At 56.4% G+C, this 24716-nt stretch overlaps 3 protein-coding genes across 5 annotated transcripts; 1 reads left to right on the top strand and 2 right to left on the bottom strand.

Moving 5' to 3' along the window:
* Positions 1 to 1771: 1771 nt before the first annotated feature.
* LOC310889399 (uncharacterized protein) lies at positions 1772 to 9758 on the bottom strand. Of its 2 annotated transcripts, none has more exons than XM_083816817.1 (3): positions 8950 to 9758; positions 8692 to 8856; positions 1772 to 3862 (listed from the first exon to the last, which is right to left on the bottom strand). In XM_083816817.1, the coding sequence occupies exons 2-3, from the start codon at positions 8851 to 8853 to the stop codon at positions 3440 to 3442; spliced, it is 585 nt and encodes a 194-aa protein (XP_083672943.1). In that variant the 5' UTR covers positions 8854 to 8856; positions 8950 to 9758; the 3' UTR covers positions 1772 to 3439. The 2 variants fall into 2 exon arrangements, 1 of the variants encoding a protein (XP_083672943.1); XR_014576545.1 differs by lacking the exon at positions 8950 to 9758 and adding an exon at positions 6643 to 8067 and having other exon boundaries at positions 3791 to 3913; positions 8692 to 8815.
* Positions 9759 to 12126: 2368 nt separating this feature from the next.
* Positions 12127 to 14889, bottom strand: LOC310889393 (erythroblast NAD(P)(+)--arginine ADP-ribosyltransferase-like). 2 transcript variants are annotated; one of them, XM_083816786.1, is made up of 3 exons: positions 12922 to 14889; positions 12519 to 12557; positions 12127 to 12429 (listed from the first exon to the last, which is right to left on the bottom strand). In XM_083816786.1, the coding sequence occupies exons 1-3, from the start codon at positions 13706 to 13708 to the stop codon at positions 12347 to 12349; spliced, it is 909 nt and encodes a 302-aa protein (XP_083672912.1). In that variant the 5' UTR covers positions 13709 to 14889; the 3' UTR covers positions 12127 to 12346. The 2 variants fall into 2 exon arrangements, 1 of the variants encoding a protein (XP_083672912.1); XR_014576544.1 differs by having other exon boundaries at positions 12519 to 14889.
* A 5302-nt stretch (positions 14890 to 20191) lies between these two features.
* On the top strand, positions 20192 to 23056 carry LOC310889388 (NAD(P)(+)--arginine ADP-ribosyltransferase 2-like). Its single transcript, XM_083816773.1, has 2 exons — positions 20192 to 20802; positions 21065 to 23056. Exon 2 carries the CDS (start codon positions 21214 to 21216, stop codon positions 22165 to 22167), a length of 954 nt encoding a protein of 317 aa, XP_083672899.1. The 5' UTR covers positions 20192 to 20802; positions 21065 to 21213; the 3' UTR covers positions 22168 to 23056.
* Positions 23057 to 24716: the final 1660 nt, after the last annotated feature.

The raw sequence follows: 24716 nt of genomic DNA on the forward strand, positions 1-24716 counted from the left end.
TTAGCAGCGCTGGTGTGATCCCGAGCCCAGTTAAAGCAGTGTCCCAAGCAGCCAGATGCTGGCACATTTCTCCAGATCTCAGAATAGCTGACAAGGGTGGCTCCCTCAGGGAATTTGCACCTGAGAGTCGACACGAGGCACAGCTTCTGCTCTTCATATCTTTGCTGCTCTTTTCTGCTCCTTTGTGTTTTGTGTTCAAGGAAAGGCCAGAGCCCAGCACAACAGCAGCTCCAGTCTACAAAAACTTCATTTTCCCACAAAAAGGACAATGCCTATGTTAAATGCCTCTCTAAAGCCTGCCAAGCAGGAACGTTCCTTACAAGAACTCTGTAGATCTTTGGACAGGCAGTAAGGGAGACCGTTAATATTAAACTTCATATTTCAAATGCTTCGATTCGTGGCTACATTTTTTTTCTTATGCTCTTAATGAGAGCTTTAAATTATTCTGAAGAGTAGTTTTCTGCCATCAGAGCAAGCAGGCTGTTTCTTTATATGGCACCCTGAATCTCATAAAGCAGTTTCACACAAAACGGTGACAGCCATGCCCGCACGCTACGTTATCAGTGCCCAGCTTCCTAGCCACAATTAAAAGCAGGATTTGACCTTAATCGCTGATACTTAAATAGGAGAATTATCAGTCCTTCAGTTATTGGTGATCCTCCACGGTTATTTCCCTGAAGAAAGATAAAGCAGCCTCATAGAAGATAAGAGTCTTTGTTATTTGTTTTGCGGGCATAACCACACTGTTGAGGGGTTGAAACTTCTCTGCAGGATCTCCTGTGCTGGGAGCTGCCAGCGCCAGCAGGGACCGTGGTGGGGCTCAGCCGGAAGGAATGACTTCATCCTAGCCAAAACACACATCTACATGTGCGTATGTGCAGCTCTGTGTGTGTGTGTTTTCAGGGAAAGGCATTGCTCCCCGTGCTGCTCTGAAACTCAGAGTGCCCCCATATTGCATAACTGCAGCTACGGAACAGCAGATAACTGCCCGTGCCCCCAAAATGAGAGCCTTCTTTTAACGCAGACAAAATAATGCAAGTTAAAAGAGACTTGCTGATAACACACAGCTCCTGTTTGGGGTTTGCATTTACGCAGTGCAGGGGTAAAGACGGTTAAATGTACCCGTCAGCCCAGCAGGGCTGGGTCTGCAGCGTCTCAGTAGCGTACCCCCGAACAATGGTGCGCGTATTTCGCTCCTACCAATGCGTTCAGTGCTTTTCAGCTGAAGAATGGCTGAGCACAGGGCGATGTCACTGCAAAGCAGAAATAAAAACCATCTATACAGTCGTGTTAGCATCCTCAGTGACCTGGTACCGCGCCGACCATCCTGGGACCCCCATGCCAGCCCTGGCACAAGCCGTGCTCCGGGTGTGAGAGGAGGATAAACACCGTGGAGGTGGAGAAAAACAGAGCACAAATCCACCCGGAGGAGGAGGATTTCATCCCGGTGAGACATGGGGTTAGAAACTAGAGAGCGATTGATTAAGAATGAATATGTAGGCAACGCTCACTGCTTAATATGTGCCACATTTGCGATGTCCTGTGCCTGTGCTGCACTTAGGCCTCCAGATAAGAGGAGCCCCTGGGACCCTGAGAACTGGATCAAACCAACCTTAGGGCTCGGACTGTGACCAAGGGCTCAGAGAGCATGCGCAAGGAGACGAGGTGAAAAGTTCAACCCTGATGAAGACATCTTACTTCATCCTCACGACCCTCAGCGCCCACCACCAGAAGGCACTGCGCAAGCACAGATGGGAGGAGTTTATCGAAATGACTTCTCGGAGCTAATTTTAATACAAACGGAGCTAGGTTGTGCATATGTATAGGCGTATTGGTAAACTTCATGCATGTGTAACTCCTTACTGCATATAACCAAAGCAAGTTGCCGCGTTAGGGTGCGCACGACTTTGGTGGGACTACCCCCCGTGCCGCCCAGCACTGAATGAACATACCTGCTTTACAATCCTACTGATTGCGGAGTCCGTTTTCAGCAAGTCACCAGCTGTGCCCACCCGGTCTGCTTCCCCTGAGTTATTTGCAGATAAAGGGCTTATTTCCCTTTCCCAACACTGTAACCACAAGGCAAACACGGCGAAGCCTCTCGAGCCCCCTCCTGCCTGGGCCGGGCACCCGGTGCCGAGGGACAGCAGTGGCATTTGCTCCGGCAGAAACCCTTCCTGCACCACGTGCCCAGCCCAGAAATGGCAACCGCCCCCAAAACGCAGCCCACCAGGGACCCCCCAAAACCCTTCATCGGGTTTCGTGCCCAGAGCAGGGCTGAAGGCATGGGAAATCCCAAATTCCCGGGTGCCGAGGTTGCTGGCCCTCCCCAAAATGCTGTGGTTTGGGTCAGGGTTTGGCGGCGCGGGCGTGGGTGCAGGTGCCGCAGCAGTGTTTGAGTGCAGGAGGAAGGTGCCCTAGGGGCCAGCCGGTCTGGCAGCAATTAGACATTAATTAAGCCATAATAAGCAGATTAAGATGTCCGAGGGACCGCTCCGGGCGCCGGGGCTGGGTGGCTGGTGCTGCCCCACGCCGGCCCTGGCAGGCAGCCTGTTGGGAAGGACGGGGACATTCGGCCCTCCTGGCCACCGGCCACCCCGTGGGCCAGCCCCAAACCCGGCTGCTTCAACTGCGGGGATGAAGCCAAGGAGCCCAGGAGGGCCCGAGTCCATCCCCTTCCCGTTTGCCACTACGCGCTTGCCCCTTGGAAAACACATTTGGGAGCTGCGGTACAAAAGGCCAAAGCTACAGCTGGCAGCACCCCACAGGAAGGAAGCAGGAAAAGCTCGGGCATCATCGGCCAGAGCCCGGCCGGACCCTCGGGGGCGCGCGAAGCCGGGTGCCTCCGGCCGGGCTCGCAGCGTGCGCCCGAGGCTGGAGCGATGCTGGCCGGCCGGGGAGAAAGCGTCTTGGGTGTGGGATCGGGCTGCGGTGCCAAATCACCCCGCAAGTCCCATCACAAAGCAATTTTGGCCGCCGCAGAGCCATCGAGGGGCACCAGGAGCACCACGCTCGGAGAAGAAGCAGACGCAAACCCTCGGGAACCGGCATGTCCTTTAACTCCCCGCCAGCGAAGGGTGGCCCAACACCGTTCTAAAATGACAGCTTTTAGCACCAGGAAAACCTGCAAGCCCACGTCACTAAGCTCCTGGCACCCCACAGCACGCTTTGGAGGGTGATGCTGGCCAGTCTGAGCGGGGAAGAGGCAATTTTTCCTCCTTTACAGCCCCTGCCAAACTCAGCAGGGCATGGGAATGGTGGGAAAGGAGCCGCCTCTGCCTTCCCCGTGTCCCCATGTCCCCAGCCGGGATGGCTCTGCAACGCCGGGACCTGCCTGCGGGTCGTGCCAGGCACAAGGAGCCCAGCTCCTGCCCCGCACCGGGGGGGTTCAGCACCCCTTGGACACCACGGGGCTTTGCAGGCGGCATCGGGGCCAGGCTCAGATCATGGAGACCCTGTTCTTGATGTAGACGTGGTACGGGTCGCTGCGCTTGTCCACCTTGCGGGAGCGGGTGTAGCCCAAGATGAGGCTGCCCACGGTGGCGGCGAAGAGCGTCATGACGAAGAGGATGTACATGTAGGCGTTGTTGTCCCGGCCGGCGCGGGCGCTGGCGTTGCGTGGGGTGGCAGGGCGCAGGATGGCCCCGTGCAGCGTCTGGTTCAAGGCATCCAGCATCGCTTGGAGGCTCCGGTGCCACGGCTCCGTCTGGTTGTCAACCTCCATCTCCTCGCCGAGCCTGAGCGAGGGGGTGCTGTCAGCTCCCGCGGTGGGGATGTCCTGGGATGGGGCCGGGGATGGCCCCAGGGGTGAGCCCCAAAATGGTCCTTGAAGTGCAAGGAGCAGGGGACCAGGAATATTTTGCTGGAGGAAAAAAAAACAAACAAATCCAGCCCCGTCCCCATCGGCAGGGCCCTGGTGCAGAGCTGGCACCCACGGGAGCTGGGGGCACCCAGCACACCTCCAGCTCAGGTCCACCCGTGCCCTCCCAAGACTTAAAGCAGTGTTAATTCGGTGCTGCTCCCTTCATCGAGTTAAATCCCCCCAAAATCTGAGTAACGGCATCTAATGCTTTTGAAGAAAGCCACTTGAAGGCAATCTGGATTGAGCACCCGGTGATGTGCACAGATGCCTGTCAGACATCCTCTGATGGACAGACAGACGGACGAGACCCAGCCAGGCACTTCCCCTGCAGAAATAGGTCCCGACCCCAGGGACCTCCCTGGGCTGGTGTCACCTTTGTGCCCAAGGGATGCCTGGGGGTCCCGCTGGCCCCAGCTGCAGCCCCTGCCAGGACCTGACCGGGGTCCCCCGCCCTAAACAACAGCTCTGGGACTGATCCTGCCACACACCGACCCCAATCACCCCAACCAGCCCTAGCCAGGGGGGCACAGATCCCTGCATGCCCCCATGGACCCATCCCGAGGGGTTGCTGCCCCAAATCCCTTGCAATTTCCATCCCTACACACAGGCTGTGTCCCAGATCCCCTCCAGCCCCCCCAGGACACAGGGCCCCTCTTCCAGTACACCCCCATGTGCCCTCTGCCTGCACAGGCAGATAACCCCCCCAAAAAAAAAGGGGTCCCCCGAACGTGAGGTGCATCCCCTCGGCCAGCTGTGAGGAAGGGGAAGGTGCTGGGGGGCACCCTTGGACCCCATTGTCATTGCAAACACCTGTAAATCAGGGGAGAGCCTGAATTTGGGGGATTTTGCTGCCTTCTCACACGCAGAGCCCCGCAGCAGGGTGCAGCACTGGGCGTCCCCACATTACGGGGGGTGTACGGGTGGGAAGCAGGGGGGGGTCGCACTCACCGGGTGCTCTTGGTGCCTGCATGGCTGCCAGGCTGAGCCGGGACTGGAGCATCTGTGCTGGGTCTGGCTGGGACGGAGTTATGTCCCTGCAGCAGCCCATGCAGCGCTGTGCTCTGCACGTGTAGCTAGAGCAGCCCTGGTACCACAGCGGTGCTGTGCCTGCTGCTGAGCAGTGCTGGCACCGCACCGGGACTCCTCCAACCCCCAGAGCCAGCAGGCTGGGGGTGGGCAGGGGGTGGGCAGGGGCCGTCACCAGGCGGCTGACCTAAACCCACCAGAGGGATATCCCATGCCGTGAGTGTCACGCTCAGCAACAAAAGGTGGGAAAGGGGAAAGGGGGCTGTGGGGGGGCAGCTCTCGTTATGAAGACGTCTGTCCTCCCAAACAGCTGCTATGAGCATCGAGGCCCTGATTCCCAGGACATGGCTGTGAGAAACAAAGTTGTGTTTTTGCAGTAGAGAACTCATTTTCTGTATTCCAAGGTAGTTGTGTAGTCGTAACAAGGAGAAATGCTGAGTAGATAAGTGGACAGCAGAAGGCCTCACTCTTCCAAAAGAAGGTAGAAGCTTGAGAAAAACAGGATGAGCCATGTGAGAACGGTAAAACAAAGATCACAGGTTCTCAAAACATAAGAAAGGAGAAAAAAGAAAAAAAAAGAAAAAAGGAAAAAGGAGAAATTGAAGGGTTGAAGGAAAAAAAAAGTACATATATGGTATAGAGGAGCATCGAGTAGCTTGTGAACCTGTGGTACTCAGCCAACGAGGAAACAGGGGAGGAGATCAGGCGTCGGGTAGTAGGGAATAAAAGGTTAGGATGTGTTTACTAAAACGCGCTCCTAATTGGCAGGACGCCCACCATTGCAGTCGCGAATGAAATAGCTTCACGGAAGATCCTGTCTGAAGAAAATTGAGATTTTTCTCACAGTGGCCGAACATCGCTTGTTGATGGGAAGTTGAGAGTAACTTTTTTTCCTCTCTCTGTGCTTCTGCATGGCCGTTGCTTTTTTTTTTTTTCCCCTCTCCCTTTTCCCTTTAATTAAATCATCCTTACCTCAAACCTTGAGCTCTTTGTGTCGTATTTTCTCCCTCTTCCTCTTTGAGGAAGGAGACTGAGAGAGCAGCCGTGGTGGAACTCGGCTGCCCACCTGAGTAAAACCACCACAGGGACCCGTGCTGGAGCAGTTTGCTCCTGGGGGATGGACCCCGTGGGACGGAGCCGTGTGGGAGCAGTTCTTGAGGAGCTGCTGCCTGTGGGCAGCCCCCGCAGGCTCAGTTCGGGAAGGACGGCATCCCGTGGGAGGGACCCCACGGGGAGCAGGTGGGGATGAAATGTTATGGCCTGACCGCAGCCCCCATTCCCCGCTCCCCTGAGCTGCTAGGGGGGAGGAGGTGGAAGACGGTGGATGGGGGGGGAAGGTGTTTTTGGTTTGCTTTTAGTTTCTCACTGCTCTAGCTTGTTAGTAATAGGCAATAAATCTTACTGTCTCCCTACTCTGAGTCTGTTTTGCCCGTAACGATAAGTGTCGAGTGATCTCCCCGTCCTTATTTCAAACCTTGAGCTCTTTGTGTCGTATTTTCTCCTCCTTTCTCTTTGAGGAGGGGTAGTGAGAGAGCGGCTGAGGCGGAACTCTGCTGCCCACCCCAGTAAAACCACTCCAGCATCGCGGCCACCAGCCGGCTGGGAGTGCCGCAGCCTCCTCCCCTTCCCGGGGCAGAGCCACCTGCCAAAGCCACCCAGCCCCGACAGGGCCACCAGCCTGTCCCCAGCCCCTCAGGTCCCGCCGTGGCCTCCGAGCCCAGATGCAAGAGGTTTTATGGGGCCGGGAGAGCCACCCAGCCGGATCCCGCGCTTCCCTCCCCGCACGCTGCCGGTCACGCTTTCCTGTCCCTCCTCCGGACATCCCTGCTGTCCCCGAGCCCTCACAGCGGGCACCGAGCCTGCCCGGGATGCTCCCGTCCCTGTGAGAAAAATCTCAATAATTTTCTCAGACAGGGTCTTCTGTGAAGCTCTTTTATTCGCGATCGCAATGGCGGGCGTCCTGCAAGCACGAGCGCCCAGTAAAAGTTTATCCTAACCTTACATTCCCTATGACCTGACACCTGATTTCTCCCCTGTTTCCTCATGGGCTGAGAACTACAGGGTCACAGCCTACTCGACGCACTTCTATACCATAGATGTACAATTTTGTTTGACCAACTGTTAATTTCTCCTTTTCCTTTTTTTTTTTTTTTTCCTTCTCTCATGACTAGAGGGCCCGTGATTTTTGTTTTTACCAATTTCGCACTTTTCTTCCTGTTTTTCTTAGGGATCCTCCTTATTTTGGAACAGTGGGACCTTCCCCTTATCTGCTTACCATACTCCCCGCTGCTACGCTACTGTCCTGCCTGCACAATCACTTTTGAAAATGCAAGGTTAGAGCAATTTTCCACTGCAAAAACACCTTCTCTTGCAGAAACACAACTTTGTTTCTCACATCCCTGCTCACTGGAGCTCAGCCGACTGCTGTGAAATGGTGTTTTCCTCCCTGCTGCCCTTACGCTGGGGCCCTTCCAGCCCCACTGCGTCTTTCTTTCCACACAAAACCCTTGCTGTGCCCCTTGGAGGTGGTGCGGTGAGCCCATGGGTGGCTCATGGGTGGCTCTTGGGGAGATGCTGTCGAGTCAGAAACTGGGGGCACCCCTGGGTGCTGCTGCTCGCCCCCTGCCCCAGCAGGGCCCCGCAGAGCCCCTCGCCCAGCCCCACGTCCCGGCGGCTGCCGGAGACCCCGCGGAGGAGCCCCCAGCCCCTCTCCGGGCAGCCTGTGCCAGGGCTCCGGCACCCGCCCGGCACAGCAGCGCTGCCTGGGGCCCAGAGGGCACCTCCCGGCCTCCAGGCTGGGCCCGGGGCCTCTGCTCCTGGCCCTGGGCACCCCCGGCGAGAGCCCGGCTCCGGCCTCTGCGCAGCTCCCCGCAGGCCCCGGCAGCCGCGGGGGAGCTCCCCCGGAGCCTCCTCCTCTCCGGGCCGAGCGGCCCCAGCTCTCGCAGCCTCTCCTCACGGCAGAGGTGCTCCAGGCCCTCCCGCACCTCGGGGCCCCGCGCTGGGCTCTCGCCACCAGCTCCAGGCCTCTCTGGCCCCGGGAGCACCCCAGGGGTGGCCTCCCCAGCGCAGAGTAGAGGGGCAGGATCCCCTCCCTGTGAAAGCCACATCCAACCTCTGTCTCACAGGGAAGAGCCAGGTCTCATGGCATCCCTTCCTCTTCCTCCTCCTCCTCCTCCTCCCTGGTGAGACAGGGAACAAGATGGTGTGGTTAGAAAGTGAGTGGTTAGAAAGCTGCCTGGCAGAGAAGGACCTGGGAGTATTGGTTGATAGTCGGCTGAATATGAGCCAGCAGTGTGCTCAGGTGGCCAAGAAGGCCAACAACATCCTGGCCTGTATCAGAACCAGTGTGGCCAGCAGGGCTAGGGAGGTGATTGTCCCCCTGTACTTGGCTCTGGTGAGGCCGCACCTCGAGTACTGTGTTCAGTTTTGGGCCCCTCACTACAAGAAGGACGTTGAGGTGCTCGAACGAGTCCAGAGGAGGGTAGCGAAGCTGGTGAGGGGTCTGGAGAACAAGTCTGTTGTGGTTTAACCAGGAAGAAAAAAGGCAATCGGTGTAATTGTTAATAGTTTCCAAGATACGGTTTCCAAAGTATAGAGTCAACGACAGTGCTGAGTACAAATACCACGTTAGTCTCATGACCAGAGATCTTAAACCAGGGCCCGGAAAGGATAAACAGCACGATAGGGAACACATACAGTAAGTAACGTGCTGTATAACTCAAGTTGGAAAGCAGGCACAGCAGACTTGAGATTAAAGCAATCAACATTGGGATTAGCAACTATTAAGCAGGTCTAATACTTACACCAAGCAGCCCTTGCTGCTCGCCCCACAGAGAGGAGCCGAGGTGCTCAGGGGTGGTCATGCGCCGCGACCTGCTCTTCAGCTCCTTCAGCGCCCAGGACCTGTGCACCAACTTCACCTGCGTGGTGCTTGTCCTCGTGGGGGACTTCAACTTCCCGGACATATCCTGGAAACACAACACGGCACGGAGAAAGCAGTCTAGGAGGTTTCTGGAGAGCATGGGAGATAGCTTCCTGACGCAGCTGGTCAGTGAACCTACCAGGGGTGGTGCCCCGCTAGACCTTCTCTTCACAAACAGAGAAGGACTGGTGGGAGATGTGGTGGTCGGAAGCTGTCTTGGGCAGAGTGACCACGAAATGGTTCAGTTCTCTATTCTTGGCGAGGCCAGGAAGGGGACCAGTAAAACCGCTGTATTGGACTTCCGGAGGGCTGACTTTGAGCTGCTCAGGACGCTGGTTGGCCGAGTCCCTTGGGAGGCGGTTCTGAAGGGCAGAGGAGTCCAGGAAGGCTGGGTGCTCCTCAAGAAGGAAATCGTGATGGCACAGGAGCGGTCCGTCCCCACGTGCCCAAAGACGAGCCGGCGTGGAAGAAGACCGGCCTGGCTCAACAGAGAGTTGCGGCTTGTGCTTAGCAGAAAAAAGAGGGTTTATAATCTTTGGGAAAAAGGGCGGGCCACTGAGGAGGACTACAAGGATGTAGCGAGGCTGTGCAGGGAGAAAATTAGAAAGGCCAAAGCTCATCTGGAGCTCAACCTGGCTACTGCCGTTAAAGACAACAAAAAATCCTTTTACAAATATATCAACGCGAAACGGAGGACTAAGGAGAATCTCCATCCTTTACTGGATGCGAGGGGAAACCTAGTTACTCAGGATGAGGAAAAGGCTGAGGTGCTTAATGCCGCCTTTGCCTCAGTCTTTAGCGGCAATACCGGTTGTTCTCTGGATACCCAGTGCCCTGAGCTGGTGGAAGGGGATGGGGAGCAGGATGTGGCCTTCGCTATCCATGAGGAAATGGTTGGTGACCTGCTACGGAGCTTGGATGTGCGCAAGTCGATGGAGCCGGATAGGATGCACCCGAGAGTACTGAAAGAACTGGCGGAGGAGCTGGCCGAGCCGCTTTCCATCATTTATCGGCAGTCCCGGCTATCGGGGGAGGTCCCAGTTGACTGGCGGCTAGCCAATGTGACGCCCATCTATAAGAAGGGCCGGAGGGCAGACCCGGGGAACTATAGGCCTGTCAGTTTGACCTCAGTGCCAGGAAAGCTCATGGAGCAGATTATCTTGAGGGTCATCACGCGGCACTTGCAGGGCAAGCAGGCGATCGGGCCCAGTCAGCATGGGTTTATGAAAGGCAGGTCCTGCTTGACGAACCTGATCTCCTTCTATGACGAAGTGACGCGCTTGGTGGATGAGGGAAAGGCTGTGGATGTGGTTTACCTTGACCTCAGTAAGGCTTTTGACACAGTTCCCCACAACATTCTCCTCAAGAAACTGGCTGCTCGGGGCTTGGACTGGCGTACGCTTCGCTGGGTTAGAAACTGGCTGGATAGCCGGGCCCAGAGAGTTGTGGTGAATGGAGTCAAATCTGGTTGGAGGCCGGTCACTAGTGGTGTCCCCCAGGGCTCGGTACTGGGGCCGGTCCTCTTTAATATCTTTATTGATGATCTGGATGAGGGCGTCCAGTGCACCCTCAGTAAGTTTGCAGATGACACCAAGCTAAGTGCGTGTGTCGATCTGCTCGAGGGCAGGAAGGCTCTGCAGGAGGATCTGGATAGGCTGGAGCGATGGGCTGAGGTCAACTGTATGAAGTTCAACAAGGCCAAGTGCCGGGTCCTGCACCTGGGGCGCAACAACCCCAAGCAGAGCTACAGGCTGGGAGATGAGTGGCTGGAAAGCTGCCTGGCCGAGAAGGACCTGGGAGTATTGGTTGATAGTCGGCTGAATATGAGCCAGCAGTGTGCCCAGGTGGCCAAGAAGGCCAACAGCATCCTGGCCTGTATAAGAAGCAGTGTGGCCAGCAGGTCTAGGGAAGTGATTGTGCCCCTGTACTCGGCTCTGGTGAGACCGCACCTTGAGTACTGTGTTCAGTTTTGGGCCCCTCGCTACAGGAAGGACATGGACGTGCTCGAGCGAGTCCAGAGAAGGGCGACCAAGCTGGTGAGGGGTCTGGAGAACAAGTCTTACGAGGAGCGGCTGAGGGAGCTGGGCTTGTTCAGCCTGGAGAAGAGGAGGCTCAGGGGCGACCTTATCGCTCTCTACAGTTACCTTAAAGGAGTCTGTCGAGAGGTGGGGGTTGGTCTGTTCTCCTACGTGCCTGGTGACAGGACGAGGGGGAATGGGCGAAAGTTGCGACAGGGGAGTTTTAGGTTGGATGTTAGGAAGTACTTCTTTACCGAAAGGGTTATTAAGCATTGGAACGGGCTGCCCAGGGAGGTGGTGGAGTCACCATCCCTGGAGGTCTTTAAAAGACGTTTAGATGTAGAGCTTAGCGATATGGTTTAGTGGAGTACTTAGTGTTAGGTCGGAGGTTGGACTCGATGACCTTGAGGTCTCTTCCAACCTAGAAATCTGTGATACTGTGATACTGTGCTGAGCACCGTTGGCCTTGACACCAGGGAGGTGCGATGGGGCCCCCCGGAACCGGCCCCCACCGAGAGCAGGGGACCGGGCTGAGACCGGGCAGCAGCTCGTGACAGGTGAGAGCCCCACGGTGCGGGGCAAGGGCTGCCCCGGCCGCATGGGAAGGGATGCTCCTTGGGACCGGCGTGGGGGGAAACCCTCCTGCCCCTGCCCGGAGCTGCCCCCAGCGCAGCCCTTGCCGGACCCCGGCTGGCCGCGGTGCGGTGGGCTCTCACCCTGCCCACCCCCAGCTCAGGAGGCTGCTGTGGGGGCTCTTTGCCCAGCCCCAGAGCTTCGGCCCTGCTCTGGTGGACACAGCCCCGCTGCGGGGCTCCTGGTGCCCCTCGCCCCCTCGCCCCCCGGGACCTGCCCGCAGCAGGTTGTGGGGCAGCAGGGATTCATTAAAGTGCATTGAGGCTGCCTGGTGTCACCTGTGTGCTGGGGGTGCAGGGGACACCCGTGGGGAGAGGAGGAAGGCGAGGTGCCCACGGTGCCGGCAGAGCTGAGTGAGTGCTGTGCGCTGCTCCATGGGGCAGCCCCCGTCCGTCCCCTCTGCAGAGCCCGATCCTGGGCACTGGGGGCTGAGGCAGTCGGTGCCAGCCAAATCCCTGCTCCTCAGCCACTGGGGGGGCTTCCCAGAGAGGGGAGGAGCCCCCAGTGCTCCCCATGCCCCCTGGCAGGACCCGGGGCAGCACTGTCCGGGATACTCTGGATGCAGGAGGGTTGGCGAGGGAGCTGGAGAAGACCCCTGGCCACCGCCCATGCAAAATGCCCCCAGTGTGGGGAGCCACAGGAACCCTCCTTGATGCCTCCATCCTACAGCAATGCTTTTATTTCTCTGGAAAAGCCAGGAAAAGGCTTCCTCCAGCCTCTGCTGGTGTTCTAGGGCCACCGGAGCATCCTGGGGCTGGTGGCACCGCTCCTGCTGGAGCAGAAAGCATCCGGAAGAGGAAAGCGTAATCCCACAGTTTCCATTAAATGTGTTTTCACGTTTCTGCCCCATTTTCCTTGCGGAGGTGCAGCACCAGCATAGTTGGGTTAGAGGCCTCCCACGGCTGCCAGGGCTGTGGCTGCCAAGAGGAGACTCCAGAGGTGTGGGGGTTCCCTGGGACTGCTCCTGCCTGGGGCGGGGGGAACAGGGAGTTAATGACCGCCGGAGGGTGCACGCACGGTGCTAGCCGTGGGAAGGGGCTGGGGGCTCGCCTCTTACCTGCGCTGAAAACACACGGCTGCTCCTTGCACCTTTTCTCTGCCAAAGAGACCAGCAAAATCTGTGCACCGCCCCGCTCTGTGCCCCTCGCCCCGACCTGGCCATGCCACAGAGGGCCCCCACTGCAAACCCCAAGGCAGAGCAGCTGGGAGTGCGCAGGGATGCGCAGGGAAGACCTGGTCTGAAGGCGAGCTCCCCAAGCCCCCTGAGCTCCTGAAGCTCCCCACACGGAGCTGTTGCCTTCACCACAAGGCTCCCCTTCCCCTCACAGAGCCGGTGGCACGGGGCCCCCCGCTCTCCTGCGGCCAAGGCTGGAGGAGTGCGGGGAGCGCGGCGCCTGCCCAGGGCTGTGCCCCAGCCCCAGCCATCTCCCGGTGGCACCCACCCTGCTGGCTGCCCTTACCCTTCACAAACTCGCAGTTGTAGGTGCTGCGCGCAGCCTGGGAGCGGAGATGGATGAAGTTTCCGTCTCTGTCACGGGTGAAGTTGGTGACCTTGAAGACCTCAAAGGGTGGGATAAGGACTTCATCCTCACCAGGGTAGAAGGAGAAGTTCTGGATGGGGACACTGTAGCAGGTATCCAAGAAGAAGAAGGTGTCCTGGCCAAAGGATTGAGCAACCTTCTTCTGGAGGGAGGCAGAGGTGAACTGGCCGAAGCGGACGGTCTGGTGGAGCTGGGCTGTGAAGCGCGTGCCTTTGACGCCGCGGTAGACGCGGTGGCAGTTCTGGCCCTGGGCATCCCGCAGGGTGTGCAGGGCCTTGGTCAGGAGGAAGTGCAGCGTCTTGAAGGGGAAGGACTGGAGGTAGTGCTCGCGGGAGCGCCCGCCCTCGCGCACGGCCGCGTTGAACTGTCGGTACAGGTCCCCCTCGGCAGTGTATGCCAGCACAGCCACCGCCTGCTCCTGCCGCAGCACCAGCGGGCGGGCGGCACGGCCCCATCGATTCCGCCACTCCGTCACTGCACCTCTCCAGCCCTCTGTGTAGGCAGGGCTGGCGAACTCGGTGCGGTTCAGCTCCTCCAGCTCCTTCTCCATCATGCGGCTGCAGCCCTGGTACTGGTCATCAAAGGAGCTGAGGACCATGTCCATCGCCACCTCCTTGATGGCGTTGAGGTCTCGCTTGCTGCCAGTGGCTGAGGTGCCGAACAGGCTGCTGGCCAGCAGCACCCAGCCCAGGGCGAGGTGCTCCATGTGCAGAAGGACCCCGGTGCCTGGCTGCGGACCCACAGGTCCCCCCCGGCCCAGTCCCAGCAGCCTTGGAGCTGCAGCGAGTTGTTACCTCTGCTCCGCTCGGTGCGCAGGACACGTGGAGCTGCCTGCTGTGGCTTTTTATAGCAACCCCTGCCTGCGTCCCGTGGGCTATTTATATGCTGGCCCCCCCGACCGCCCAGAATAGCCGCTGCTGCCCAGTTGTTGCAAGTGTCTGCAGGGACACCGTCAGGAAATTCCACTTTAGCAGTTCCCCTTGCTTTAGTGTTAGTGCGGGTCCCAGTCCCACGGGTGTTTGTGGTGGTCTTGCCCTGATGGACAGCTAAACGCCACCGCAACCGCTCTCACGAATGGCTTTGCCTTTTCCCAAGGCAGGAGCAATCCACCTGCCTTCCCCAGCCACTTCCCTCCATGCACAACGGGGACTTCCCACAGTGTGCAGGGGCTTTGAGCAGGACCTGGATGGCTGTCAGATCCTCTGGTATTAAGTAGCCAAGTGGCTTCTGCTAAATTTGCATCCCAGTGTTTCCATGCCCAGCACCCAGTGCCTGTAACACAGGCTTTTAACGGTCCCTTACACCTTCCAACCTCTCCAGGGGCTCGTGGGTGACAGGGGATGTAATACACCCAGTCAATGCCGTGCCTCTTGGCCTAAGGGTTACAAGGTTATTTCAGAGGTGACTCCCATTGCAGGGCTCGATTCTCTCGGGTGTACCATGACGCCATAGACCTTGTCTTTCCAGGCCCCAGATGGTGTTTGGGGCAGTGGCATCGTTTACCAGGTATGTTTCCAGCCACCCAGTAGTTGCTGCTACCATGGTGAGTATGTAGTGCTTGCCTTGGAGGGTTGGTAGTAATGGTCCACTTGCTCAGGTGACTTTCTTGGAGGGATGCCTTCCCTTCACACCCAACAGGAGTTGCCTCCAAAGGCTTTGTCAGTGCCCCCTTCCCAAGAGAGGGATCCCAGCTGCTTGGTTCCCTGCCCTCTAACTCCAGGCTATTGGCACCATTATACCAGCATTGGAGAAGCCAGGAGACAATCACAGAATCACGGAATTGTAGGGGTTGGAGGTGGCCTCAGGAGATCATCGGGTCCAACCCCCCTGCCAAAGCAGGTTCCCTAGAGCAGGCTGCCCAGACAGGCGTCCATGTGGGCCTTGAATATCTCCAGAGAAGGAGACTCCACAACCTCCCTGGGCAGCCTGTCCCAGTGCTCCGTCACCCTCACTGGGAAGAAGTTCTTTCGCATGCTGGTGCAGAACTTCCTGGGCTCCATTTTGTGGCCATTGCCCCTTGTCCTGTCCCCACAAACCACTGAAAGAGGTTGGCCAAATCCCTCTGTCTCCCACACCTCAGGTATTTATAAACATTGCTAAGATCCCCTCTCAGTCTTCTCTTCTCCAGGCTGAACAGACCCAGGTCTCTCAGCCTTTCCTCACAGGGGAGCTGCTCCAGGCCCCGTATCATCTTTGTGGCCCTCCGCTGGACTCTTTCCAGGAGATCCCTGTCTTCTTTGTACCGGAAAGCCCAGAGCTGGACACAGTACTGCAGGTGAGGCCTGACCAGGGCAGAGTAGAGGGGAGGATCACCTCCCTTGACCTGCTGGCCCACTCAGACGCTCCCGAACCACCACTCCCTCAGCAACCAGGGGGGAGATCTCCACTTCCCAGACTCTTTCTCCTCCCTCCAGGGTCCAGGAGCCCCGTGGGAGAAGTCTTTGAAGCAAAGACCGAAGCAAAGAAGGCATTCAGTATCTCCGCCTTCTTAGCGTTCCCCGTTACCAGGATACCCCCGTCGTTCAACAGGGGACCCACATTATCTCCAGTCTTTCTTTTACTGTTTACATATTTAAAAAAAAATCTTATTATTATCCTTTATCTCTTTTGCAAGCTTCACCTCCAGGTGGGCTTTAGCCTTCTTCGTCGCGTCCCTGCAGGCCCTGACAACACTCCTATACTCCTCCCAAGAGGACAGGCCCGTTTTCCACACTTCATAGACCTTCCTCTTCCTTTTGATCTTGTCGATGAGCTCCTTGCTCATCCACGCAGGTCTCCTGCCCCCCCCTTCCCCGATTTCCTACTCTCCGGGATGCACCGATCCTGAGCTTGGAAGAAGTGCTGTTTAACATTTAATGTTGCCCAGCTCTCACAAGCACCCTTGCCTTCTAGCAACCTAGGCCATGAGATACCCCCAAGCAGGTCCCGGAAGAGATCAAAGTTGGCTCTCCGAAAATCCAGGGTAGCAATCCTGCTTTTAGCCTTACTTCTTCCACCAAGTTCCATCTTGAACTCCACCATCTCATGGTCGCTGCATCCCAACCTGCACCCAACAATGTGCTCACCTGTACAACGGCTGAAATCCCTTCATACACCTTGCAGCTCGCCCAGGAATAGGGATCAGGTGATCCTGACTTGTTTATGATTTCTGTCTCTTCTTCCTCCTCTTTTTTTTTTTTTTCTTTGTGATGTCCCTGCTGTAGATTAGCCTGTCGCTTCTATTTCTGCTTCTCCCTACCAGAACCTCTTTGGAGGAGCTTCTTCCCTTAGTAAAGGAGCTGACTTCCTCTTCGATTGTTTCATCTTGACTAAAGGGGTGACTGCTACCGTTGAGAGCTGGCCCTGTGGTTTAGCTACCATGTCTGTTATCGGGTCATCAGACCCAGAGCCCTCCTGCTCCCCTTGAGGGTGCTGGGCAGCGCCAACCACCCTTTGGTAGGGCAGGCCAGGCCCCAGCACACTGCAGCCAGCCGGAGGGAGTTCTCCAGCATTGCCGGGGCAGGGAATACGTCTTCCAAAATTTCTTTCAGTTGTTTAGGATTTCACCCTTGTTCAGGGATGAAGTTCAAAACCATCGGAGGAGACAGCTGTGACAGGTACCTGCCCATATCGTCCCACACACCCTGCCACCTGCCAACACACTGCCTAGGGGCAGATTCCTGGTTGGTATTCGTAACTATTTGTTTAACCCTAGGAAAAAACAGAAACCTGCTCTGGACACCTAGCTATAGGATTATGTTGGTTTCCCACAGACATGCAAAGTACTCAAAAGCTACTGCAATTAGCCTATAGGGACAGGAGGAGGAGGTACCATTCCCTATATCCTCCACCAATTGACGTCCAGAAGAGATAAAAAGAGAGAGAAGTTGTTGATGTTCTCCAGGAGATAGTTCCCAAGGTACAGAGGTGACCGCAATGCAGGGCCTGAATACCAGATGTAGTGCAAGGCCAGTGCGTTAGTGGTGGTTTTACCCTGCTGGGCGGCTGAGCGCCACCACAGCTGCTACTCTACTCCTCTTCAAAGGGAAAGGGGGAGAAAATACTATAAAAAGGGTTCAAGGGTTGAGATAAGGATGGGGAGATCACTCAACTGTTATTGTCATGGGCAAAACGGAATCGGAACAGGGAGATTAATAAAATTTATTACTGACAAGATAGAGCAAACAAACAAAAACTCCAGCACCGTCCCCTCATCCACCTCTTCCACCTCCTCCCCCCGAGCAGTGCAGGGGAACGGGGACTGGGGGCTGCGGTCAGTCCCTGACTCTTCGTCTCCGCCACTCCCTCACGGTCCCTCTCTGCCCCTGCTCCCCGTGGGGTCCCTCCCACGGGATGCCGTCCTTCCCGAACTGAGCCTGCGGGGGCTGCCCACAGGCAGCAGCTCCTCAAGAACTGCTCCCACACGGCTCCGTCCCACGGGGTCCATCCCCCAGGAGCAAACTGCTCCAGCACGGGTCCCCCATGGGCGGCAGCTCCCCCCAGACCCCTGCTCCTGCGGGGGCTCCTCTCCATGGCTGCAGCTCCGGCCCGGGGCCTGCTCCTGCGGGGGCTCTCCATGGGCCGCAGCCTCCTCCAGGCCACATCCACCTGCTCCACCGGGGGCTCCTCCACGGGCTGCAGCGTGGAGATCTGCTCCGTGTGGGACCCGTGGGTGCAGGGGGACAGCCTGCTCCACCAGGGGCCTCTCCTTTTCCCTTTCTTCGGTCTTGTGCCCAGAGGCACAAGCAGCGTCGCTCATGGCCTGGCTCTGGGCAGCAGCAGGTCCCTTTGGAGCCGGCTGAACCCGGCCCTTACCTGACATGGGGCAGGTGCTGGGCTCTTCTCACAGAGGCCACCCCAGCAGGCCCCCACTACCAAGACCTTGCCAATAAAGATTTACAGAACAGCAAACTGAAAAAAAACCACAAACATGCACAGCTTTTAACAAGCCCTCAGATATGATAAATAGCAAAAGAGAGAACACGGCACAGGATCACACAGGATCGCACAGAAAGATATTAAGAGCAAAGCAGACAGCATTGTGGCCAGCAAATCAACAAGTATGTTCGACAAATATGATCATTGTAAGCTCCCTCTAAAGCACTCTGGTCAAATTTCTTGTTATCTCCACCCCCTGAGCCTCACACTGGGTGCCGAAAGGCTGCGGTGGTTTCACATCGATGTCTAACTAAAAACCACAGCTGCTCTCTCATTGCTCCTCAGAGACAGAGGGGAGGAAGAAAGGATGACCCAAAAGCAAAAGGCTAACGGGTTGAGAGAAGGATAATTTAAATGCAAAAGAAAAAGGAAAAAAATAAAAAAGCCAATCCACACGGAAGCAAAGAGAAAACAATTATTCTCTACTGCCCATCAGCAAGCAATGTTCAGCCACATCTTGGGAAGCAGGGCCTCAATACACATATGTGTTGTTTGGGAGGAAATACCTCTCTCAATTACTTTTCAGTGGTCTTGGGAATCTAGAGAGATCCCAGTCTATTGGAAGATGGCAAATGTGGTTCCAGTTTTCAGGAAGGGCGAGAAAGAAGACCCTGGTTATTACAGACCTGTCAGTCTCATTTCAGTGCCTGGTAAAATCGTGGAGAAAATTATTCCAGGAGTTATTGAAAAGCACCTGAGGGACAACGCAGTCACTGGTCATAGCAAACAGCGGGTTCCTGAGGGGAAGGCCCTGCTTAACAAACTAAACTTCCTTTTATGACAAGGTTACCCACAGAGTTGACCAAGGGATGGCAGCTGATGTAATCTTTTTGTATTTCAGCAAAGCGTTTGATACGGTTTCTCAAAGTATCCCTCAGGACTAAATGTCCAGCACACAGCTAGACAAGTACCTAATGGGATGGGTGAACAACTGGCTGGTGGGTCAGGCTCAAAGGGTGCTAGTAAATGGGGTTACATCAGGCTGACGGCCAGTCACTAGTGGGGTTCCCCAGGGCTCTGCTTTGGGGCCAGTTCTCATCAATGTTTTCATAAACGGCCTGGAGGTAGCACTTGAAGGCATACTAAGTAAGTTTTTGGATGACACTAAATCGGGAGGAGCTGCAATTGCTCAGGGACAGGCTGGGCATTGGTCAGCGGGTGGTGAGCAATTGTTTTGTGCATCACTTTCTTCAGTTTTCTGGCTTGCTTATTTTCTCTCTTTCTTTCTCATGAAACTGTCTTTCTCTCACCCAGCCGGTCTGTGCACTTTTACCCTTGTCAGCTCTCTCCCCATCTCCTGGTGGGAGGGAGACCAAAGGGTTGTGCAGTGCTGAGGTGCTGAGCTCTCTGCTGCATTACACCTTTAAAGACCTCCAGGGATGGTGACTCCACCACCTCCCTGGGCAGCCCATCCCAATGCCTAACAGCCCTTTCGGTAAAGAAGTTTTTCCTAATATCCAACCTAAACCTCCCTTGGTGCAACTTTAGCCCATTCCCCCTCGTCCTGTCACCGGGCACGTGGGAGAATAGACCAACCCCCACCTCGCTACAGCCTCCTTTAAGGAACCTATAGTCTCATTGTTTAAGGTATCTATAGTCTCATCCTTTAAGGTACTTATAGTCTCATCTCTTTAAGATACCTATTAGTCTCATGACCAGTAATTTTATCATATCGTAAACCAGTGTTATATAGTACAGCAGAAAACTAACCTTAAACCAGCCCCCCAAAGCAATAAACAGCATGACAGGGAACACCTATAGTAAGTAATGTGCTCCATAACTCAATTCAGAAAACAGGCACAGCAGACCTCAGACCAAAAAAAAAACAGCACTGTGATTAGCAAATATTAAACTGATCTAATGGTTATAACAATATTGTTTTAACATGCTCTCATCACAAATTATAAACCAATTTGTCCTGTCTAGCATTCTGTGGTCAGGTCTGTTGATCTCTCACGGTATCTCAGGTACCTCCTGGCCCCACACTGGGTGCTAAAAGCACTGCTGTGGTGTAATGCAGCAGAGAGCTCAGCACCTCAGCACTGCACAACCCTTTGGTCACCCTCCCACCAGGGGATGGGGAGAGAGCTGACAAGGGTAAAAGTGCACAGACCGGCTGGGTGAGAGAAAGACAGTTTCATGAGAAAGAAAGAGAGAAAATAAGCAAGCAAGGCAACGAAAGAAAGTGATGCACAAAACAATTGCTCACCGCCCGCTGACCAATGCCCAGCCTGTCCCTGAGCAACGGCGGCCCCTCAGCCAGCCCCCCCCCCCCCCCCCAGTCTTATTTTTCCACATGATACCACATGATATGGGATATCCCTTTGGCCAGTTGGGGCCATCTGTCCTGGTTCTGTCCCCTCCCAGCTCCTTGTACACCCTCAGCCTGCCCGCTGGCAGGGCAGCGTGAGAAGCACAGAAGTCCTTGGCTCTGTGTCAGCACTGCTCAGCAACATCTAAACCATCGGTGTGTTATCAGCACTATGCTCATCCTAAAACCAAACCGCCACACCGCACCAGCTACTGTGATGGAAAGTAACTCTATCCCAGCCAAAACCAGGACAAGCAGTGTCAGCTCCTGCGGGAGCCTCTCTGCACTGAGGGCTGCAGAGCCAGCACCGCACCTCTCAGCACCCATGGGACTGGGACCCACACACGCACTAGAGCATGGGCGACTGATGAGAGGAGATTTCCTGTTGGTTTCCCTGCAGCCATTTGCAACAACCCAGCAGCAACTCGGTGGTCATGGGGGGCTGGAACATAAACTGTCTGGGGGTTGCTATAAAAAGGCAGAGCAGCCAGCTCCACGCACCCCGCAGCAGCGCCGAGCCGTGGGTCCTGCAGCAGCGCCGAGCCGTGGGTCCTGCATGCAACAGAGCAGAGGTAACATCTCACTGCAGCACCCGGGCTACTCCTGGCACAAATGCTGCGGCCTCAGAGGATGTCGGGGCTGCACGGGGGAACCCATGTGTCTGTGGTGTTTGATGCAAGTCATTGGGCTGGAGTCTGGGCCGGTATCAGGGTGGGGAAGAACCAGGTGGCCCTTGCTGGGGACACACACTGCAGGTGCTTGCCTCTGATGCCAGGGTGGGCATGGGCGGCTTTCGAGGTGACCCCGATGCATCTGCTCCGCTTCTCCCTGCAGCCTCCTCCGACCCTCCGCTTGCCCCCTAGCAGACGCCTGTGCCCCATCCTGTTGCATTCAGCGGCTGAGCTCAGCTGGTTGCAGAGGACCGGGTCCTCCGCTGCCTGGGGCATCCCCGCTCGTGGCTGGACACCCGGAGCTTCCCGCACATGGAGCAGCTTGGCCTGGTCTGGGTGCTGCTGGCCGGCACCTTGGCTGGCACCTTGGCTGCCAGCAGCACCCGTGAGCAAGACCTCGGCCCCATCAAGAAGGTGGCGATGGACATGGCCCAGAACTCCTTTGATGACCAGTACTGGGGCTGCAGATACAAGATGGAGGAGAAGCTGAAGGAGGTGAACCGCACCGAGTTCCAAAACAAGACCTATGCAGACACCTGGGGAAGAGCAGTCAAGAAGTGGCAGAGTCTATGGGGCAACTCAAACCAGCCGCAGGTGCTGCGGCAGGAGCAGGCGGTGGCCGTGCTGGCGTACACTGCTAGGGAAGGCCTGTACAAGCAGTTCAACGCGGCCGTGCGCAAGGGCGGGCGCTCCTGCAAGTACTACCTGCAATCCTTCCCCTTCAAGACGCTGCACTTCCTCCTGACCCAGGCCCTGCGCACCCTGAGGGATGCCCAGGGCCACAGATGCTACCACGTCTACCGTGGCATCAAGGGCATCCGCTTTACGGCCCACCTCCAGCAGACCGTCCGCTTCGGCCAGTTCACCTCCACCTCCCTCCAGAAGAAGGTTGCTCAGTCCTTTGGCCAGGACACCTTCTTCTTTGTGTACACCTGCTACGGTGTCCCCATCAAGCCATTCTCCTTCTACCCTGCTGAGAACGAAGTCCTCATCCCACCCTTTGAGGTCTTCAAGGTCACCAATGTTACCCGTTACACAAACGGAAACGTCATCCATCTCCGCTCCCATGCCGCGTGCAGCACCTACAACTGTGCGCTGCTGAAGGGTAAGGGCAGCCAGCAGGGTGGGTGCCACCGGGAGATGGCTGGGGCTGGGGCACAGCCCTGGGCAGGCGCCGCGCTCCCCGCACTCCTCCAGCCTTGGCCGCAGGAGAGCGGGGGGCCCCGTGCCACCGGCTCTGTGAGGGGAAGGGGAGCCTTGTGGTGAAGGCAACAGCTCCGTGTGGGGAGCTCGGGGAACTTCAGGAGCTTGGGGAGGGAGCTTGGGGAGCTTGAAAAAATGTGCAGCTGTGTGGAGGCATGGGGGTGCGTACAGAAGGAGGAGCAGGAGGACCAAAGAGGGGTTTGGTTTGCGGTATAAAAGGGCCGGTCACACGTAAAAGAGGGATGGTCAGTGTTTGTCTGGCCAAGCCCTGCAGTCTGTCCTATCGTCTTATTTCTCTCATTAAAGCTTTTCTCTTTGCACGTTCACCCTCTTTGCCATGTGTACGCGTGCTGAGGGGACTACGTGCCAGCTCCTGGCGAGGCCTCTGTGTGTGTGAGTGAGCTTAGTGCCAGCTCCTGCAGCCAGATACATTTTCCATTCTCTCCCCAGTCCTGCTGGGGAGTGGGTGAGCGACCGGCTGTGCGGTGCTGAGCTGCCTGTAGGTTAAACCATAGCAGGCCTTTTGGTGCCCAGTGTGAGGCCCGAAGGGTTGAGGTAACGACAGACCCAACGGGAGCGTGCCAGAGAGAACAGCCCTGCGTGGATCAGCCCACAACATGGCGCTGCCGCCGGCACTGGGCCTAGGGCCGGCTGCGGGACTGGTGGCAACAGCGCACGGAGGGGCCAGGGGCAGTGGCAGCCCCAGAGGAAGGAGAGGTGACCCTGGGTTTGTTTAGAAGTGGCGACACGATGTCTGGGGTGACCTGGCCCCTGGCAGCTCCCTGTCCTCAGCTTCCCCAAGCTGCTGGGGAGGGAAAGGAGCAGCTCCGAGCCAAGAAGACACCCCGAGAACATCCCCTGCCATCTTGACTACAGGGACAGAACAGAGAAAAGTGCAAAACCAGGGCAGCTCAGAGCCAGTGCCCTGCTCTGCACCTCAGGGCTGCCTAGCTCCCTGTGGGGGATGAGCCCTCACCCAGGGGGAGCCACCACAGCGCTGTGGCACCGGTGAAGTCCCTGCAGCGCTGGGGACATGGCAGGGAGCAGGGGCTGTGTGGTGGTTTTACCGTGCTAGGCAGCTGAACTCCACCACAACCGCTCTCTCACTCCCCCTCCTCAGAAGAGGAGGAGAAGAAGTAAAGGAAAGAACAACTCTTGGGTTGAGATAAGGATAATTTAATTAAAGGGAAAACTAATTATTAAGGAAAGATTATTATTAATTAAACAATTTAACTAAAGGGAAAAAAGGGAAAGTGGAAAAGGGGAAAAAGGGGAAAAAAACACAACAAAACAAGTAAAGGTTGTGTGGCAGTGCAGAGGAAAATAATTGCTCTCTACTTCCCACAAAGTGAGCGATGCTTGACCACATCCTTGAAGCAGGGCCTCAACGCACGTAGCCGGTGTTCAGGAGGACAGACCTTTTCGCAACGAGAGCCCACCCCTCCCCTCTTCTTCCTTTTTTCAGCTTTTATTGCTCAGTGTGACATCATATGATAAGGAATATCCCTTTGGTGTGTTTAGGTCAGATGCCCTGGTGATGTTCCTTTCTCACTTTTTGCCCACCCCCTAGGAGGGTTAGAGAGAGTCCTGATGCTGGGCCAACTCTACTCAGCAGCAGACACAGCACTGGTGTGATACAGAATCACAGAATTACAGAATTGTAAGGGTTGGAAGAGACCTCATCATGTCCAACCCCCCCTGCCAAAGTAGGTTCCCTAGAGCAGGCTGCCCAGACAGGCGTCCATGTGGGCCTTGAATATCTCCAGAGAAGGAGACTCCACAACCTCCCTGGGCAGCCTGTCCCAGTGCTCCGTCACCCTCACCGGGAAGAAGTTCTTTCGCATGCTGGTGCGGAACTTCCTGGGCTCCATTTTGTGGCCATTGCCCCTTGTCCTGTCCCCACAAATCACTGAAAGAGGTTGGCCAAATCCCTCTGTCTCCCACGCTTCAGGTATTTATAAACATTGCTAAGATCCCCTCTCAGTCTTCTCTTCTCCAGGCTGAACAGACCCAGGTCTCTCAGCCTTTCCTCACAGGGGAGCTGCTCCAGGCCCCGTATCATCTTTGTGGCCCTCCGCTGGACTCTTTCCAGGAGATCCCTGTCTTCTTTGTACCGGAAAGCCCAGAGCTGGACACAGTACTCCAGGTGAGGCCTGACCAGGGCAGAGTAGAGGGGCGGATCACCTCCCTTGACCTGCTGGCCACTCTCCTTTTAATGCACGCCAGGATCCCATTGGCCTTCTTGGCCACCAGGGCACACTGCTGGCTCGTGGTCAACCTGTCGTCCACCAGGACCCCCAGGTCCTTCTCTGCAGAGCTCTCTCCAGCAGGTCATCTCCCAGCCTGTACTGATACATGCGGTTGTTCCTTCCCAGGTGCAGGACTCTACATTGCTTTTGTTAAACCTCATTTGGTTTCTTCCTGCCCAGCTCTCCAGCCTTTCCAGGTCTCGCTGAATGGCAGCACAGCCTTCTGGCATGTCGGCCACTCCTCCCAGCTTTGTATCATCAGTGTACTTGCTGAGGGTGGACACTATTCCCTCATCAAGGTCATCGATGAAGGTGTTGAACGAGACCGGACCCAGTCCAGACCCCTGGGGAACACCGCTAGTC

Source organism: Anser anser (genome assembly GCF_964211835.1).
Source record: "Anser anser genome assembly, chromosome: 1".
Classification (NCBI taxonomy): domain Eukaryota; kingdom Metazoa; phylum Chordata; class Aves; order Anseriformes; family Anatidae; genus Anser; species Anser anser.

What these genes read in the sequence shown, in the direction of transcription:
- LOC310889388 (XM_083816773.1), top strand. Translation starts at nt 21,214, where the DNA reads ATGGAGCAGCTTGGCCTGGTCTGGGTGCTGCTGGCCGGCACCTTGGCT.
- LOC310889399 (XM_083816817.1), bottom strand. Translation starts at nt 8,853, where the DNA reads ATGTCCGGGAAGTTGAAGTCCCCCACGAGGACAAGCACCACGCAGGTG. An exon ending in AGCAGCAAGGGCTGCTTGGT is followed by an intron (nt 3,863 to 8,691) that starts GTAAGTATTAGA and finishes TTTTTCCTCCAG; the next exon opens with CAAAATATTCCTGGTCCCCT.
- LOC310889393 (XM_083816786.1), bottom strand. Translation starts at nt 13,708, where the DNA reads ATGGAGCACCTCGCCCTGGGCTGGGTGCTGCTGGCCAGCAGCCTGTTC. An exon ending in CAACTGCGAGTTTGTGAAGG is followed by an intron (nt 12,558 to 12,921) that starts GTAAGGGCAGCC and finishes TCTCTTTGGCAG; the next exon opens with AGAAAAGGTGCAAGGAGCAG. An exon ending in GCCGTGTGTTTTCAGCGCAG is followed by an intron (nt 12,430 to 12,518) that starts GTAAGAGGCGAG and finishes CCCCCGCCCCAG; the next exon opens with GCAGGAGCAGTCCCAGGGAA.